An 18,534-nucleotide genomic window follows, 5' to 3' on the forward strand; every position below is an offset into this window, starting at 1 on the left:
TAATTACTTTATATATAATACATACAGTATGATCATCCTATAAAATCATGCATTGTTAAAGCATATCAAATATGACCAGCTACAGCATTAACATGCTGATTACATCTTAATGCTTCAGCAATAATAATCTAATACTGTAAAATGCATTATATTATAATATAACACATCTGAAAGAGGCCATTCTCCTTCACAAGCACTTTTACTTTTTATACTTTTAGACTGTGTTGCTAATACTGGTGTTTTACATGGGGGGTTGGGCTTGACTTTTAATTAGAAAGAACATCTTCCTCCAGCACTGCTTATATCATACCTCACATGCACAGGGTAAACACAAATCATCATACATCCCTGTGACGAAACCTGAATATCACGTAACAGGCTGTACTAAAGATGCCATCCGATGTGATCTTAAACTGAGATTGAGCTGTAGTGGTTTCCCCGATGACAGCCTGGTTGACCCTGATGCTCAGCACACTCTGGTGGATCGCACAGGCAAATACTGAGTTGGTGTTTGGCGCTTGGAGCCGGGGAGTGGTCAACCTGCTGGTGAGACTAGACTTTTCCAATGCTGAGTAATGTTCTGTCTCCATAGACTGGTCTCTGGTTTGTAACCAACAGGAGGTGCACATGAAGGAAACCCCAGGGCAGAAAATCTGTGCTCACTGCGTTTTCCTACAAGAAGCCACTCTGGTTGTCTTCTAAGGCCTATGCACTCATCAATATACAGTAACTGGGAACTGTGGTCAAATCTCTCAAAAATAATGTTTAGCTAAATTAGCCCTATGCAAGGAGAACATGACAGATTGTTTTAATTACAGTTTGATCAAGTAAATTAAACTCTTTTGTTCTTCGATAAAGTCTGTTTAAAACTTGCTAATTATTCATAGTTGAGTCATTATATTAATGTGTGGAAAGACGTGAAATAATTTGTTTAAATATATTATGCAATTCAAAGTTATGAAAGCCAGGGCACTACTTAAGCAAAACAAGACAGCTTTAATTATCTTGTGCAATCAAATCCTAACAAGTGCATGAGCTCTATTTATAATGTGCACACATTAAATCTGTTTTTCAATTGCTCCCGTCCTCTGTAATACAACCTTTTTTGCTTGATACAAAGCAATGCCTTCAGCTCCTCATTACCTCATTACATGGTGCGGGTGTATGATGTGTGTGCAGTTCAGTTAAAAAGTGATTTTTTTCCCCCGAATTATTTCATTTGAATAATTGTCCAGTATTTGACATGAAAAAAGCAAAGATTTGAAAAAAAAAGTCTGTAATATAACTGAACTTTGTGTTACCTGTTCTTATTTTCAACACAGCTAATTATTATGTGACCCCTTAGGTTCATCTTGCAACCCCGTTGTGTGGGTCCCAACCCCTAGTTTGCAAACCACTGGCCAGGATCGAATACTCAGAACATCAATTTAGTTGCACATCACATGCTTTTCTGTGTATATGATGTATAAAATGTGCACTCCAGTTGCATAACGAGCATCAAAACAGATGTAACATGTGCACATGTATGAGTAAAGTCAGTTAAAGAGCTTTAAATATTGCCAGAAATCCACTCAGCTGATGACTACAAACCTCTTTTTGATAAAAAAAATTTGCTTTCAGGCCGTCTTTTGGGAAAAAGACAGATCAAAGATGCCCTAAAATCAGTTAAAAAAACCTTTTTTCTTTTTGTCTTTTCATAACTGCAAGTTAATAACTGCTCCCATTGCATGTCCCCACAGCGTCACACAGTAGGAATAAAGGCCTTTAAACAGATTTTTGCGTTGCCCTTAAACTCATTTTCCCTCATGATCATCAAAAGACTTTTTCTATTTGTGCAAAACTCAACCCCAGAGAAAAAAAATCCAGTCTCTTGTCCGTTTTGCTTTAAACAAATATGCAGTCGGTTTGCACACATGATGAAACTGTGAATTCAAATAACAAGGAGGTAAATTAACCAGAAAAGGTTTATATCATCTGCCCACCCAGCAGCGTCTCATTCTGCCGATACGTTAAAATGTGTGAATGTGGTAAAAAGTCGTTTCAGTATAGTTCATGAAATCTAGAGTTGGACCTAACAGCATCAGCGCTCTGCTCACTTTCACTTCTACAAAACACAGTAACACATTTGAATTATTACTTACATCAACTAACATTCCCAGTATCTGGCAGTTGTTCTGAAACCTTTTGAATAACTGCCTGAGGACATAACGTATAACCTCTCTGTCTAATAACCTCTGAGTCTGTGCCATCACTTTGAAACGCTATATTAAAGGGTATTTTTAATCAGCTCACTTGCACCAAGCTAGATTTATCATGATCAGTTGTAAGGTTTGCCACGGAGATAAATTTTGAGCGTGTCTGAAGCAAGTGGGTGAGCCCAGAATGAAAATTCAGAGGATAATCGTGTATTAGTAATAGTTTCCATGACAGAGGTGACCATAGCATCCTTTGATGGAACAAAACAGAGCAGCATGGCACAAACGATGCAGCTGTTGCAGAGGGGTGGAGGATGACAATCTACAGTCGGTGGGCTTCTCAGAGGAAACAAATGTGAGCCAGGAAAGACACTGAGAAGAGCCACATGCAGAGCTAACACTGTTTCTCCCTTTAGAAATGTTTTTCCATTAGATTTGAGCTGTGGAAAACACACAATCATTGTTTTTCTCAACCCATTAATTCCTTTCTGGGCTGCAGCATACATTGATCACAAATCAGGGAACTGCCCCGGACAGGGCGTCGGCCCATTGCACGACTTATAAAGATAGCCAGGCACGACACCTCATACCTTCAAGCAATGTAGAGTCTCCATTCCACCTGACGGGCAGGTTTTTCAGCTAGAAAGTCCACACAGGCCAGGAATCAACCCAGCTCAGTGTTGCTGTGACGCAATAGTGTTACAACAGTGTCTACCAAGCCACGATGTGGGAGACAATGCTGTGTGTGTCATTGTTAGTTCTCATCGCTACAACAACTTCTGAAAAAAAAAAAAAAAAAGATGCATAGGTTGGGGGTCATTAACTTTTCTGTTGTAAACTCAACTCATGTAAACTCTCTGTAGTCCAATGAAACATAACTAAGATTTGAAAGAATTTAAATTGTTACCAGAAATCATTACAGATAGGATTTCCATTTGCGAACCTTCCACTTGGGGAAATGCAGAAAACTCATCTGTCTGTGAAATAAAAATACTACATTCTCTTATTCTATTATAGCACACCATTGCACCCCCACTCTCAAAATTCAGGGATCTGGGGCCAAGATTGGGTGTTTTAAAAAAAAAAAAAAAAATAGTGAGTGTATCTTTACGGTACTACAGTGGGGGAGAAAGACACTGTATAAAGAAAATTCGATAAGAGCAGCAAAGCTGTAACAGATCCTACATTTAGGGTCTTTACGAACAATATCTGAACTATATAACATCCAAGTTATGAAGAAATTTTTAATTAAAACATACTGACTGTAAGTGTCATAAAATCTGTACTTTTCTACAGAACGGCTACAGAAAATTCCTCGAAAATGTTTTGTTTTAGTTTTTTTTGCCTTTCTGCCTGTGCACTGGTTATGACGCTGGCTCACAAATTCCATGCCAGATACAGCTGTGATCATGAACCTCAAGCAGGCTTTCATATATTAGTCTAAAATAAACAATATCATTTTTGGATTTTTATTATAAAGAACAGGTGTTTAAAGACAACTCAGGCGGAAATCAGTTAAAATAGAACTATCAAATGAAGACGGTCTTTTTATACAAATACATTTTGTTTCCACTCTCCTTCTAATCACATAGGAGCTGTTTTTGTTCCCAGAAGTTCAGTTCAGGTTTCAGTTGCATATTTACATGAAAATTTCAATTTATTTGAACAAACACATATTAACAAAAACAGTCTATCATGTTTTCCTCCTTTAAGCTCAATATTCGATTCACTGTCCACATAGACACGTTCTTCCTCTATGGGCGATTCCTAGACCGCTGCGGTGCTGGCGGAGTTGTCCCAATGGTGGCATTGACCTGAGGACACCCAGAGGTGACACAGACACCTGGAGGTCCTCTGAGACCTGGATGGCCCCTGAGCCCAGGCCGGCCTACATGTCCTCTCTCACCCTGCTTCCCTGGCCGGCCATTGAAAGCTCTGCCAGCGCGTCCACGCTGACCTGTGATTGAGGCAGAAATGTTGTTTAGGCGTCAGATTTCCCAGTTTACTCAGTTAGCTGAGTAAGACAAAGTCTCGCAGGTTCCAAGAACAGAGCTTAACAGAGAAAAATCATTTAGTTTTTAGCACACTCCTCTTACAGTAGCACACCCCCCCACCCCCTGGATTTGAAACACAGACTGACAGCTGAATATAGTTTGTAAAATGTTGCATGGGGCCCAGATGTGGACATTGAATAATGCCTCATTATCAAACAACATTAAATTCTGGAAGATGAAATTACCTTTTGGTCCCTGATCTCCAGTGTAGCCAGGTAGGCCATAACCCTTGGCTCCTTTGTCACCTTGCTCTCCAATGTCACCTGGAAGCCAGCCACAAACACAAAAACACACACACATGCACACAACCACATACAAACACACACACACATACACACACACACACACACACACACACGACACACACACACACATGCTTTTCTCTTAGCTGGAATGACACCAGAAAAGGATGAAATGCTATTCCACCGGAGTGAGCTCTACTCAAGCCATTCGTGTTGATTAAAGACCATATGTGATACTGAGATCATTGTTAAATAAATGTTTGAAACACCTCGTAAATATCCTTTGATTTCATCTGCTTGGCACGGGAATGTAGCATGGTTGTGACATCAAGCTCAGGCCATTAACCATAAATTAGAGCTGAAAATGTACGTTTGCCTATGAGTTTTACAGCGCTGCTGTACAGCATTTAACTCAGCAGGTTCATAGTTTGGTTCATGATTAAAGGTAGTCACATGGGTTCTTTCCAGTGGTGGAAAGTATGTTAATTACATATTCATACTTTCACTTCACTTTATTTTAGAGGGAAATATTGTACTTTAACTCCACAAGATTTATTTGAATATTATTCTTTACTCGTTTCTTTGATGATCAAGATTTTACATGCAAAACATGATGAGCTTATATGAAATGAGGCATTGTTTAAGATGAAACTACCCAACAGTATATAAAGAAATTACAATGCAGGTGAATGTAAAAATAATGAAATTATACAAATATAGGATAAAATGACACTCTGAATGGGGCCATTCTGCATAATGAGTGCTTTTACTTTTTATTATTTTTGCAAATGATACTTATGTACTTCTACTTTAATATTGTACTTCCATAAAGATGGGGGACCTGTGAGAAGCAGATTTCAAATTTAATGGTCCAAATTGACGCAGCAAAAGCCAACACATCCTGACTGTTTGTCCCTAACAGTAGTCCAGCTCCAAAAAGTAAATGGGAAACTACACATCCCATAATTCAACATTATAGCACCTTTTGTTAGATCATCACTACCTGGCAAAATGCCCACGTCTTTCAAACTCCATGCCTCAAGTGTGTATCACAGGCTTTCTGTTAAAAATTTGTAAAGTCCAAGTGCAGGCCAAAATAACCCCCTGATGACATTACCATGACATCACCAGGGTTATTTTTCTAAGACGTGACAAAGGACCACAGGCAGAGTAGGACTTGCCATAAATGTAAGTGATTAAGGAAGTAAAGTGATCATGGCGTATAAAATCGGTGGTGTGATCCTACAAGTGAAATTTGAGGTGGGCAGAAAAACGACTCCAAATGAAAGATAATGTTGCTGCATGTATGCTGGATGTGTAAATAAGCTGTTTGTGAACACGTTTGCCATATCAGTTTTATACAGTGGTAAACTGTCAGTGATGTTTTTATAGCTTGTTCCTCTACCCCTAAGTGGAAAAAAAATCTGTTAATGCAAGTTCAATTCTTTTCTAAAACAAGCACAGGTGAATTACAGGCCTGTTGTTAATCATATTCATAAATATGATAAACCTCACGTCAGGTTTGTTTTTCCACACCTGTTTCTCCCTGTTGGCCCAGTTCGCCGACTTCTCCGTAGAATCCTCGTAGGCCCACTTCTCCATCAACACCATCATTACCAGGGTTACCCTGACAACATCATCGATAGGAAAATATACCTTTAATCTTTTGTGTGTTTTCAGTACAAACCTTGCAGTATTTTTTTTCTTTTAGGTGCTTCGTTCCAGTCAATTAATTAAAGTTCAACTCTTCCTCTTACCAGCTCTGTAAAAAAAAGTCTGAAAAGATTTGTCTTCATGATCATTCAATACTGTGTTGGGAAAACACTGTACAGTAATGGTACATCACTATTCTTGGTTTGGCTTTAAATGCCACACCATGAGGTTAACTGGCTATAATCTAATATATTGGAATATTTTTATATAGTAATGGCTTGAAGAGCATTTGTCAGCCTGAGAGTCATTGTCATTAAAGAAGTTGTGGAACATGAGCTGGCACTCAGCTCTGCACTGTATAATAATGTGGAAAAGGCTTTCCAAATCCAAGGACAGCGTTGATACTCTCCAAAAACCATTCAACACAGACCAAGTGTCTAGTCTGTGACTCCATATTTGTCCTCATAGAGACGTGGAAAATCGTAATGTTTTCATTCCAAGCTTTTCTGCCAAATATTTTGCTCTTTTAGTCTGGTCCAGACCCTTGCAATGTGTTTGCATTTTACTGAGCCAGGGATAAAAAAATCGAACAATGTATGGAGAACGTACTGCACTCCAGCAGTGTGCCTCAGCTAAAGTTCTGCAGGAGGTGAGGTGATACATAAAGGAATTATTTTATTTAAAGGAAAAAAATGTCCCTAGAGTGTCGATGCAGGCTGATTAACCTTAAACAATGAACACCAAAACTGTAAAAAAAAAACTCACAGAAGGTCCAGGGGGTCCCTGCTGTCCGGGGGGACCAGGGGCACCCATGGGCACATCCCCATAAAGAGGACAAACTGCAGCACATGTCCTCTTCACTGAGTTGGCAAAGGTTGACATCTGCTCCAGCACCACTTTCTTACAAACCTCGATCACGTGTTGAGCAGGGAGGGTCGGGCCCTGTGAACAAATCATTACCACATCCATCACTGGAGGTGACCCAACTGTGGGACATGTAATATGGAACTACAGGACAGGGCATGCTGAAGCAGAGCAGTGGCTGCCTCTCAGAGGAAATGCAGTGAACGAATGAAGCCAACAATATTTCCTGAGGCTCATTATGGATTTATAGCCAGACTAAACAAAACCCTTGCTGTGAGTCACTACTGACTACACGCTAATGAGAAACTGTTTAAATGTGTTTTTTGACACTGAAGTACTTAATACTACTGCAAATGATTACGCTGCTGTTTCTGTGCCATCATTCACGGATAGATGAGGTTATAGCCAATTATAGCAGAGACTGAAGAGCAGTTTTTAAAGCACTACTCTACTCTATACTCTAGCAATGTAATTATTGTTGTATCAGCCAAAAACCAAAAAAGATTCAGAGGCTTGTATTTTACTTACTGGTGGACCTGGGGGCCCCTGAAAGCCGTCAGGTCCCCCTTCACCTCGAACCCCCTTGACGCCGACAGGACCTGCACGTCCAGGTGGGCCTGCCGGGCCGCGCTTCCCCCGTCCTCCCTGGGGACCCTGCTCCCCACTGTCTCCAACCTACAGAGTGGGTTAACAACATCAGCAGGACTGGACTCACAGCCAGTGCATCACTCAGAATACAATGAGAAATCAGTTTTGCATGGACACAAACTTATTGGAAAGCAGTATTATCTGATGGATTGATATTAGATTTTCCAGACTATTCAGTTTGCAAACAATGTGATGAATGTAGCATTTTCTAACCAATAAAGTGACCTAATTCATCACAGTCAAAAAGTTATGAATTATCTTTTAATCAAATCAATTATCAGATTGTTGATGAGTAGTTGCCCTTGTATCTGTTCTTGCTACTTAACATTGCCATTAAAAGTTTCTTTAAACTGTCAGTTCACTTAAACCATACCTACAGTATTTTTTCAGTGAAGGGTTTACCGAGACTTTTGAGAGGTAATATGTGTCACTATCATTGTTAGTGATACAATCTTTTAATAAAAAAACACAGTTTTATGTTTTCAATTATGCTCTACCAACAGAATCATAGCTCACCTCTCCTTTTGGGCCCTTAAGTCCGTTTTCTCCCTTTAAAAAAAGAGCAAATCCATGTTAAGAAAAAAACATGAAGAGGATGTAATGACAAATAGAGATTATGAAATGTTTAAGGCAGTACCTGTGCACCTTTAACTCCTTGGATTCCCTGGATTCCTGTGTCACCCTGCACAAGGCAAATTAAATTAAACAGTGTTGGGAAGCTTGGATATATTTGCTATATCAGGATTTCACAGCTGTTTAAGAATAAGAATAAGACAGAGTAGACAGGTTTTTCATTCACTGGTGAACTAGAGCATCTATTGAATGACCACAGCAATACTTAAAGTAATTTTAGAGTCTCAGTCAGGCCACAGTATACATAGCTTTTAACTGTCTGCACCATGAAGGGGCATGCTGTACACCACCAACATATGGTATGCAGCAGGCCCGTTCTTCACTAGTGATTCTTCTCTATTGTCTGTGTACGACCAGCACCCTACTGCATTATACGTGTGCGGATGGTTTTGGATTTGGATTGTATAATGGTTTCTGTTTTTGTTTTGTTGTTGTTGTTGGTGTTTTTTTTTTTGTTTTTTTTACATCAAATTTCAAAGTGGGAGGAGTAGCAACGTGCATTGTTGTGTATGCACGTGACACTACAACCAGAAGTTGTCAAAGTGTAGCAAAATCTGTCAGCATTTTGATGATTTCTTTGCAGTGAACTTCGCTCAGTGCTGGAATCAGTTGTTATGGCCATAAAAGCAACATGGGGCTGATCTGTGTGGGTCTCTTACACCAAACCTGTTGATCATTCATCATCACATACACAGTTCCTAGCCCTGATCTCGTTTTGGTTCGTCTACACAGGTCAGGGACCAAATGGGACATGGGACCAAACTATAACTCATGTTCATCCCACATCCGCTGTGGATTGCTAGCTTGTTGTGAAAAGGATATCAGAATCAGGGAGAGAGCAAATATTTCAGTAGGTATACATGAAACATTATTTCGTATCTGTACTTCTGCCATTCAACTTTTTACAGTAAATTCTATATTAAATATCTCAGGCTCTCTGATAAAGTGGAATAGTAAAGTGTCAACAGCCAAATGTGAGTACTTCTGATTGTACCATATGTTTTGAATGATCTGACTTCCATTTATTTTTATAACTAACTTTTACTTCATTTTAAAACAGACCATTGCCAGCTTTCTACTCCGAAAGGCAGTTTGTTTTATCTTTTTTTTATCAGATTTGTTAGTTCTACAGCATGCCACAAAAACATAAACAGCTGATCAGTGGTTTCTGCAAGAATATCTGCCCCTTTAATCAGCGCGGCATGTTCTGTAAACACCAATAACAGGTCCTGAGGGGGAGTTCAGTACAGGTTGTGACCTCCTGTCCAGGAGAATAGGAAAGACTGAGCCAACATGCCCTGACAGGGCAGCTACTGAACTGAATCACAGAATTTTTTATTGTGCCTCTTCATTGTGGTTTATTATGAGTTTGCTCACAGATGAAGCTGGGTGACAATATGGCAATCAAAAGTCTAGTGATAAAACCCGGTTTTGGAAGAGAACCCACATGCACGTACTAAATTTTAAGTGGCCCATTTACCCAGTAAATAATTCCTGAATAGCTATAGTAATTTTGCCTTCATTTTATATCCGTAATGGGTAATGGATGAAGATGTATTACCTTTGGCCCTGGTTTTCCTGGCACACCCACATGTCCCTGTGAAGAGATGACATGGTTTAATTACTTGAAGAAAACGAACTAATGTATGGAAGAGTTGGAAAAATTAAACTGAAGCACTTACAGTAGGTCCCGGTGGGCCAATAAATCCAGGTCTTCCTGGCTTTCCTGCAGAACCCTTGTAACCTCTTGGGCCCTCAAGAATAAAACATTTATTAAACCGACCTAAGGGGCTGCTTTATTCTTTGTCGTTTTCCTTTAAGAAGGCAAACTACTTTACATACAAAATGTGTTATGTGCTTGTCTTCAGTGATTGAAAAGTCTGAAAAAGTAACCTACGGTTCGGCCTTGGGGACCCATTTCTCCTGCTAGCCCCGGGGTGCCTTTCTCCCCCTGTGAAATACACAAATAGCAATAGATTTATCTGCCAAAAACTACCCATTTTTACATTTATTTACAAAACCAAACAAGATCAGTGAGTTACCTTTGTTCCAATTTGTCCAAGTTTTCCACCAAGACCTTGTGGTCCTTGATAAGCCTGTGAGGAACAAAAGAAAACATTTATAAAAATACAAGTGCGCTGCTTCCAAAATTCAACATAAGGACATTATTATAAGCAGAGTATAATACCTCTATTCCTGGATCGCCATCTCTGCCAGGTAAGCCTGGATCTCCAATAATGCCCTAGGGAGACGTTATCATTATTATAAAACAGACAAATTATTTTGGGTGTGTAAGTCAGCACTCTGGGTGTGAGGCGCTGGGTGTGTCATCAGTGGATTACCTTTGGCCCGATGGTGCCAGCTCTGCCCACAGGCCCTTGGATTCCCTAGTTTTCAGACAAAACACGTATTCCTCAAAACTCATAATAATGCATTTTGAAATCTTTGTAATGTTTGTAAATCCTAAGGGACATATAATTTTCATGTCATTATCATGTGATACATACAGGCCTCCCCTTCTCTCCAGGAGCTCCCCTCTCTCCAGGATCTCCCACAATACCCTGTGAAGTTATAATTTGAAGCAACTGAAATTAAGATTTTACATTATATGCAACACATTTGATTCATTTGGCAACATGGTGAACCAGAAAGTCTTCCTTCATATACCGTATAATAGAGTAAGTTATCGTTGTGGTTGAGGCTCTTCTTTCAGTGACTCACCATCTTATGTTAATATAGCTCAGGCCCTCGGGTCTCAGCCAGAATCCAGCCACATAAACTAACGTTGTTTATGGAGACGGCACAAAAGCCAAAAACATAGCTGTGTTCCAGTGTTTTACCACATTAAAAATGATTTACTGGTACTCCGTGCTAACATGAGGGGATTTTGAAGGTGGCAGACACAGAATTAAGAAAGTCTTATAAGGGAATCCCACAACCACCCACCTGCTTTCCTCTGCGCCCAGAACGCCCCGTTTTACCGGAAGTCCCTTTTTCTCCCTGTAAAGAAAAGCATGATGGAGTTAAATCACAAAATCGATAGATAAAAAGAAGACAGAGAAAGGAGGAAATATGAATACCTTAACTCCTTGAAACCCGGGAATCCCTTCGTATCCTTCTTTGCCTTTAGTGCCCTTCAAGGACGCCAAAATGTTAGTAATACAGTCATTACATAATCACCAGCAAAAGGGTTTACTACTGAGTCTGAAACTTACAATTTCTCCTGGTTTCCCAGTCTCTCCAATGTCTCCAGGTGGTCCTTGAACTCCCTTTAATTACAGTCAAGATGTCAACATTAAACCCTCTGAGTTTTCTATAAAGTTATAAAACTTTAACAACAAACTGCACAGAAATCCAATAACAAGTTTGTAACTTAACAAACTGGCTGCAGAATTAACCAGGTCCAATTAAAACCTGAACCCAGCAGAGACGTTTACCTTGAAGCCCGTGGCCCCTTTTAGTCCCTTCAGCCCCTTAGGACCTCTGTCTCCCTGTTAACAAAATATCTCATTAAAACACATTTGTAACATTTCAGGGAAAAGAAAATGAAATATCTGAGTGCAATAAATTACCACTTGGCCCCAGAGTCCTCTCATTCCGTTCTCCCCTTTGATACCTTCTTCACCCTAAGGACATGTGTGTAAAGTTTCATTAACGTATTTTGAGAACAAGCCATACTGAAGTGTGGGCCTGGCATATAAAGGCCGATCTTACCTTGGGGCCTGTCTCGCCACTGCTGCCATAGTCTCCTGTGTTTCCCCTGATCCCCTGAAAGACACATTGTACTTGATCACAAGACTTAAGCTGAAACAATTTGTCACTGCATCAACCACCTTGTGACATGGAGCATAAAATGTGAACGTTACAAACAACAACAAGACTCTAGCAGCAAGTCAGTGCACCTGGGCAAGTCAGCAAATACCCCCCCCAAACCATAAATTGTTGTTTTTACACCTTGGGTTTTGTAGAAAGTACAACAAATGATCTATAACATGTTAATTCATGAGCTTTGGAGCAGCAGTCAACACTCAATGTCAGCACCACAACATACAGAAAGACATAACTTATTACACAACAAATAATCATTCCAAAATTCCTAGGTGAACAAAAAAGAGCTGCACTTACTTTAAAAGGAGCCTGGCTAGCTGTTACTAGTCTTTATGCTAAGCTAAGTCAAACAGCTGCTGGTAGTAGCATTATATTTAAAGGACAGACAAGAAAATGGTATCAATCTTCTCATCTAACCTACTGGAAATGGGGAGAAAACCAGTTTAAAGATTAAAAAGCAGATTAAAAAATAAGGTCGCAACCCCTAAAGCTCACTAATTGACAAGTAAATCTTGTTTTCTTAATCTGGACAAAACAAAAGTGTGAAAAAAGACAATGTTGGTTAAGTGCAGGTTTGTTAGCCAGGCTAGCCATTTCCCCCTGTTACCAGTGTTTGTGCTAAGCTAACCAACCCCAGCAGCTTCGTATTTACAGCACAGACATTAGAGTGGTATCGATCTTCTCATCTATATCTCAGCAAGAAAGCCAGTAAGTGCGCTCCCAAAGTGCCAGAGCATTTTTTTAAGATAAGCTGTGAAAATCATACAATAAAATGAGGATGATTAAGTTTAAAATGTGAACGTGCTATAAATTTCAGTCACACTCACAGTAGTCACATTAGAGGGAAAATAGACTCCAGCCTTTTCAGCAGGATTTAGGAAAAATTAGTCATTAACACGACACATGGACCAGTATTGTTTGCACAGATGCAGACTTCCTTGGTAGTAGAGGGACAAGTGTTTTCCAGTTGGCTGTATGTTACTGATTCAACACACAGATTAAACTAGGCCAGGATGCTTTGTGTCGTCAGTTTATTTGACCATCTCACCTAACAGTTTTTAAGCAGAGTCAGCTGGGCGGAGGCTAACCTCAGAGATGGCCGACAGTATGGCGAGAGGCATGACCGTGAACTTTACGATGCTTCTAAGGCGTGTATAGCCCTGACGAGAAAAAGGACCACCCACGACTTGAGATGGACAGTTCATATATCTGTGCCAGGAAATGCCCTCCTCGGATGCCAGCAGAGGAGGAGATAAACATGTTGGGGCTCTGTGCTTCACAAGCTGGCAGTGCGTCAAAACTCTAACAAGTTACACAAGACAGATGTTTATTCCCAGATGAACTACAGCTGCAGTTCAGGACATGAATACGTAGCACGTACAGCTCTGGAAATGTCCTCTGAATGTACGTTGCTCTACAGGTATACATTTTTAAATATCAGACCATCAAATATGTGTAGAAGAAATCTTCCTCCTTTAATCACATGTTTTCTGGACTGTTTTCAAAAGACTGTCAGATCTGCCCCAACATCACAGTAACTGCTAAGGATCAAAGAAATTAACAGGTCATAAATTTAAAGTGGAAATAATCACGTCTGCGGGTCTATGAAGGGTGCAAATGTGAGTGTATTTGTTCATTCAATGATCCATGTGTAACTCCTACACAATATTTTGTTCAGTATCATTTTCTCAAACCTTTCCTCTCATTCACATTTTGGTCTTCCTGTGGTGACTTAATTAGCCTTATCCACAGAAATAAAAAACAATTATGAAACAAGTCGTCTGACAGATTTCAGCAGACTGATGCCACTTATTATCAGACACCACACCAGGGTATGGTTACTCCTCAGCTGCCTGGTTTTCCTGTGTGTGTGTGGGATTCATTACATTTGGCTCAGTTTCTTCCAAATGGAAAAGCAAAGCCATTACAAATCCCGTGATCTTTTGCCAGTTTGAGTGAAATCCTATATTCTGTCTCTTAAGATGCAAACGGCTATTTCAGATCTAAAAAAACTAATTTATTGTTACGTCCATATTACTTCGTGTTTATCTTGGCCTCCTCCCTAAATCTTTTACAAAGCGGGCATGAGTTGTCAAACTATGAAAGGAGCCCTTGTGTTTACTATCGCTAAGCACTTCTGTTTCCAGATCTGTTTCCATCCTGTCGTGTCTCAGTTGTCCTTCTATTGCCATTTTCCACAGCTTCACTGCTGTCTCACAAATGAAAGTTTTACAATGTCACAATTCAGTTTAACTCTTAATTGTCCAGCAAGAGGAAGGAGATCCTGCTCATACTAAGGTCACACCAAATAAACACACCAGAGCACACATCCAGTGGGACATAAGGTTTGATGTTTGCATGACTGAGTGATATATTTTTATTTATTTACCCAGTTTCCTTGTCTCCCTGGGTCTCCGGGTTCCCCTGGAAGACCTCTCTGACCCTGCAGAAGAATAAAAAAATATGTCAACAAAGACTCAGCTTGTCTTATCGGTGGGTTCCACCAACCTGCACTGTACAGGTACATTCACCTTTGGCCCTGGAGGTCCCTGAATGCCTGGCTGTCCATGCACACATTTGCAAGATGCTCTTCCAGCTGTTAGACCGATCTCTGCGTACCCCCCACACTGCCATGGACAAATAAAGAGACTGGTTTGGAAAACTCCACACACATCTGTTACAGAGGGAGTTAAACAATGTAGAATCATAGGTAACTCACCACACTGGAGAGCTCACAGCAGCCCTCTGAATAAGCCTGGTCTGGGTCACATGACACATCCATCTGCTGGAGGTCCACCTGGATAGAAAGAGGAGATCGTATGAGACATACAAGTTGTAAGCCAAATCAAGGGAAGCTGAAATATAACTTAAGATATATAGGATTCCAAGCTGTCAACATACAGGCACAGAACGATCTCCTGCAGCCCGCTTGACAATGGAGGTGTACCCTCGGCGGATGACTGGTCTTGACTCATCAATGGATTCCGCACTGACCTCTTCACAGTCTATCAACAGCTTCACCTGGCTGCCCTTCACACTCAGCGCCAACTTGTGCCACTCTCCATCAAACAGTTTTTCCACACCATGGAAGGTCCTCAGCATCTGGATCCCATGGGGGCTGGTGTAGAAGAAGTCTAAAGAGCGTGTGTCGCCCTGGAAACGCAGGCCGACTTGCTCTCGTCCCTCGGGGTCGCTGACCTGCCACAGGTTCCAGGATTTCTGGGCAGTTTCCTTGGTCACCTTAAATGTTGCAATGACTGAGTAGTCGGAGGGAAGTCCATCTGGATACACATCACTGTGGCACAAGAGTGGGGTTTAGAGAGCTGGATAACATCATACAGAGGCTGCTTTCTTCAAAAAAGAACAATTAAAGGCTTTTGTGGGAACATGAGGGTTTTATTTTAGAAGAATGTGCATAACTTGAAGCAGAGACACTTTATGCTTAAATTCCACATTAGCATATGAGTTGGAAAGAGTTTTAATTTCCACATTTGTTTTCAACTTTTTTTGAAAATGCACTTCTTTTCAGACTACCATTTAATATGAAGAAAGCACAAAAAGCACTAAACCTTGCATTCCTTGTCAAGCAAAAAGAATTGAAAGAAAAACTAGACTAAGTGACCTACGGCCATGCTAGCAGCTCTGTGAGGCTGTACCTCCGCACAATGGTGCTTTGAGCTAATTGCTCACATCAGTGTGCTAACATGCTCACAATGCTTACATGCTGATGTTTAGCAGGCGTAAGATTTACGATGTTTACGTGTTATTTTAGCATGTTAGCATGCTAATGCAGCCCATTCAGATATTCAAGTGTGGACTAAAGTGGTGGAGAGATCGACATGCCGACCTTGCTATCCCTAGAGCGAGGCAGCTAACAGTGTACTTTTGAGAGACCTTAAGTAATAAGATGAGTAAATATATTTATGCTGTTTAAGTATTATTATTTTCCAGTTTTGAATATTTACAGATTTACTTTCAAGATATGTACCATGTGCGTGTGGATGTTCTGGAAAAGCTCAGAAATGAGAACTTATTAAAGAGCAACTTAACACCCCCTACAAATCTTGTTTTTTCTAACCTGCAGGGCTTTAACTTCTCACCTTGCTGCATTAATGTACAGGTGTACTCCAGGGCCCTGTGACAACATTGTTGTGTGGGGTTACAGGTGCAACCCGGCTTTTCAACCTGGTGTTGAGTTACCCTTTAAAGAGTAACTCAACACCAGGTTTGAAAGGTTGAAAGTTTCAAGTCTGTTTCACATCTGACCACACACAGCACCACCGATGAGATTGTTTGGGTGTGTTCAGATGTGTGCTTAATTGCACCCGTAACTATACATGACAGTGATGTCACGGTGTACTGACATGCTGTGGAGTACACTTCTACCTCACTGCAGCCAGGCGAGAAGTTAAAATACTGGAAATCAGCAAAAAAACAGATTTTCTGTTACTGTTTAATAATTTTCCAGTTCCATTGAAATTAACTAGGCTCATGGAGTCTGGCACTGTACCTCATGGTCTTCCGTAGATGGATGGAAGGGTTGACGCGGTAGGCCACTGCCTCAGGTTGAGAGCCATCCACCCTCCTCACTCCTCTCGACTCGGGAACACGAAACTCCTCCAGGAGATCAAAACCTCACAGCACAAACACTGAGCTTAGTTTGACATCACAGTGATTCAGCATCAAAGGCGGTGGACTACTTCGAAATCTTATGTCAGCGCTGATGATTTTTTAACTAGTTACATTACTCATTGTCATTAATAGTGCCATCTCTTCACAGGTACGGTGAGGTAATTTATTAAACCCATTAACATGAAGAAGAAGTTTATTTTCTTTCATGAGTTGAATTAAATGGCTGAATTACAAACACTGGGCGCTCTGGGCTGTAGTTTGAATGAGATCAGCATGGCTTTGGTCTTTCCTGTGAGGTCAGAACGTGTGGATAGGAGCTGGTGAAAGATTTTGATTACAAATGTTAAGATATGGAAAATAACTCAGTAACCTAATAAACTAATCTACAATAATGGAAAACTTGATACCTTCTACTGTGGCATGTTAACATATTGTTCCTTTGATTTTAGGTAGAGTGTAAATGTGCAGAGAGACTTTTTTTTGTGTGTGAAATCACCTGCTGTCTATGACCGAAATCTGCACTCATATCTCACTGAAGATATGTTTTACCGTCATGTATTACAGTCAACTGGCCAACCACACCATAGGTAGGAAAAAAACATTATGTTAACTGGTTTATTTATGGTAACAGGAAGACTCGGTTGCAGGGCTTCAAAGGTTCATGCGCACAGCTTAACCCCAGTGTGACCTTCTCACCTCGGGAGTGTCTATATGGGTACTGAGAGCAGTACGATGTTGTACGATACTGGGTCAACATTGTGAAGGGAAATAATGGACTATGAACCAACAGACACTGACATCTGCTGGTCATGGTGCTGTAGTACAGTGTTTAAACTGGGAAAAAAATGAAGTAATGGTTTAAAATTATTTTTAATGACATATGTGATTGTTGTATAAGATATTTTATATAAAAAGGTGATTTAAATGGAAACTTCGTGACTGAGGTTAGAAATCTCTTCTTGCAAAGACAGCAGCAGCACATATAACATGTCCACCTGTGGGCAACTATGTAAAACCAGTATATTGTATGTGAGTTGGATCCAGTGTCAGGGTTATTTCTATGAAGCAGGAAATATGATTTAGTCCTCAGTTGAGTATGAAAAAGACTGAAACTTACTTGGCAACTTTTGACATTGGGCCAATCCCAAAAAGACAAAGAGTGCAGCAAACACCAGCATTTCTTTGTAGGCTGGCATTTTCAAATTTTGGATGTCAGGGGCTACAAGTGCCTGCAGTACAGCAATTAAATAAATCAGTAATTCAATATCAGATTCATTGATATTTGTGTATATAGTAGTTCAGTAGTACAGGTCACTCAAATTTGTTCCGAAACTGTACATTTCTAATGTATGCACAAATATTAAAGATTTAGAAAGAATAAAAGGAAGGGGAAAAAAACAACTGAGAAAAAAAAATGTAATGCCAATATTCTAATAATAATCGTCCTAAACTACTGGAAAATCAAATCAAAGCTAGTGAAATTTTCCTTTTAACTCCTTTTAAATATCAAATATTTTAATTTCTTTGATGCAATATGACCACTGACTTTTTATAATCACATTATTAAGATTATCTTCCTACGAAACCTACAACCTACCTACAAAAGCAATATTAAAAGTTTTGTCCATTGAATTGTTTTGTCATTGCAAACGTTCTCGAGTTTTACCAAATTAGAGGACACAGTTACACTAATCTGCATTGTCCTGTTTGATTACCAACCTGACATTATAGACAAACCCAATTTATGTAATTTCCCACTGCCTTTATTTATTTTAAAAATAAAGA

At 40.0% G+C, this 18,534-nt stretch overlaps 1 protein-coding gene across 1 annotated transcript; it reads right to left on the reverse strand.

The window, feature by feature from the left end:
* Window positions 1-3,753: 3,753 nt before the first annotated feature.
* Window positions 3,754-17,945, reverse strand: zmp:0000000760 (collagen alpha-1(IX) chain). Its single transcript, XM_040138387.1, has 26 exons — window positions 17,867-17,945; window positions 16,628-16,751; window positions 15,019-15,412; window positions 14,837-14,914; window positions 14,649-14,744; window positions 14,507-14,560; window positions 12,004-12,057; window positions 11,862-11,915; window positions 11,727-11,780; window positions 11,505-11,558; window positions 11,370-11,423; window positions 11,236-11,289; window positions 10,797-10,850; window positions 10,632-10,676; window positions 10,478-10,531; window positions 10,332-10,385; window positions 10,187-10,240; window positions 9,972-10,043; window positions 9,851-9,886; window positions 8,294-8,338; window positions 8,173-8,205; window positions 7,537-7,683; window positions 6,910-7,086; window positions 6,028-6,118; window positions 4,435-4,512; window positions 3,754-4,152 (listed from the first exon to the last, which is right to left on the reverse strand). Exons 1-26 carry the CDS (start codon window positions 17,943-17,945, stop codon window positions 3,950-3,952), a joined length of 2,292 nt encoding a protein of 763 aa, XP_039994321.1. The 3' UTR covers window positions 3,754-3,949.
* Window positions 17,946-18,534: the final 589 nt, after the last annotated feature.

The sequence above is a fragment of the Xiphias gladius genome, chromosome 11, assembly GCF_016859285.1.
Source record: "Xiphias gladius isolate SHS-SW01 ecotype Sanya breed wild chromosome 11, ASM1685928v1, whole genome shotgun sequence".
NCBI lineage: Eukaryota > Metazoa > Chordata > Actinopteri > Istiophoriformes > Xiphiidae > Xiphias > Xiphias gladius.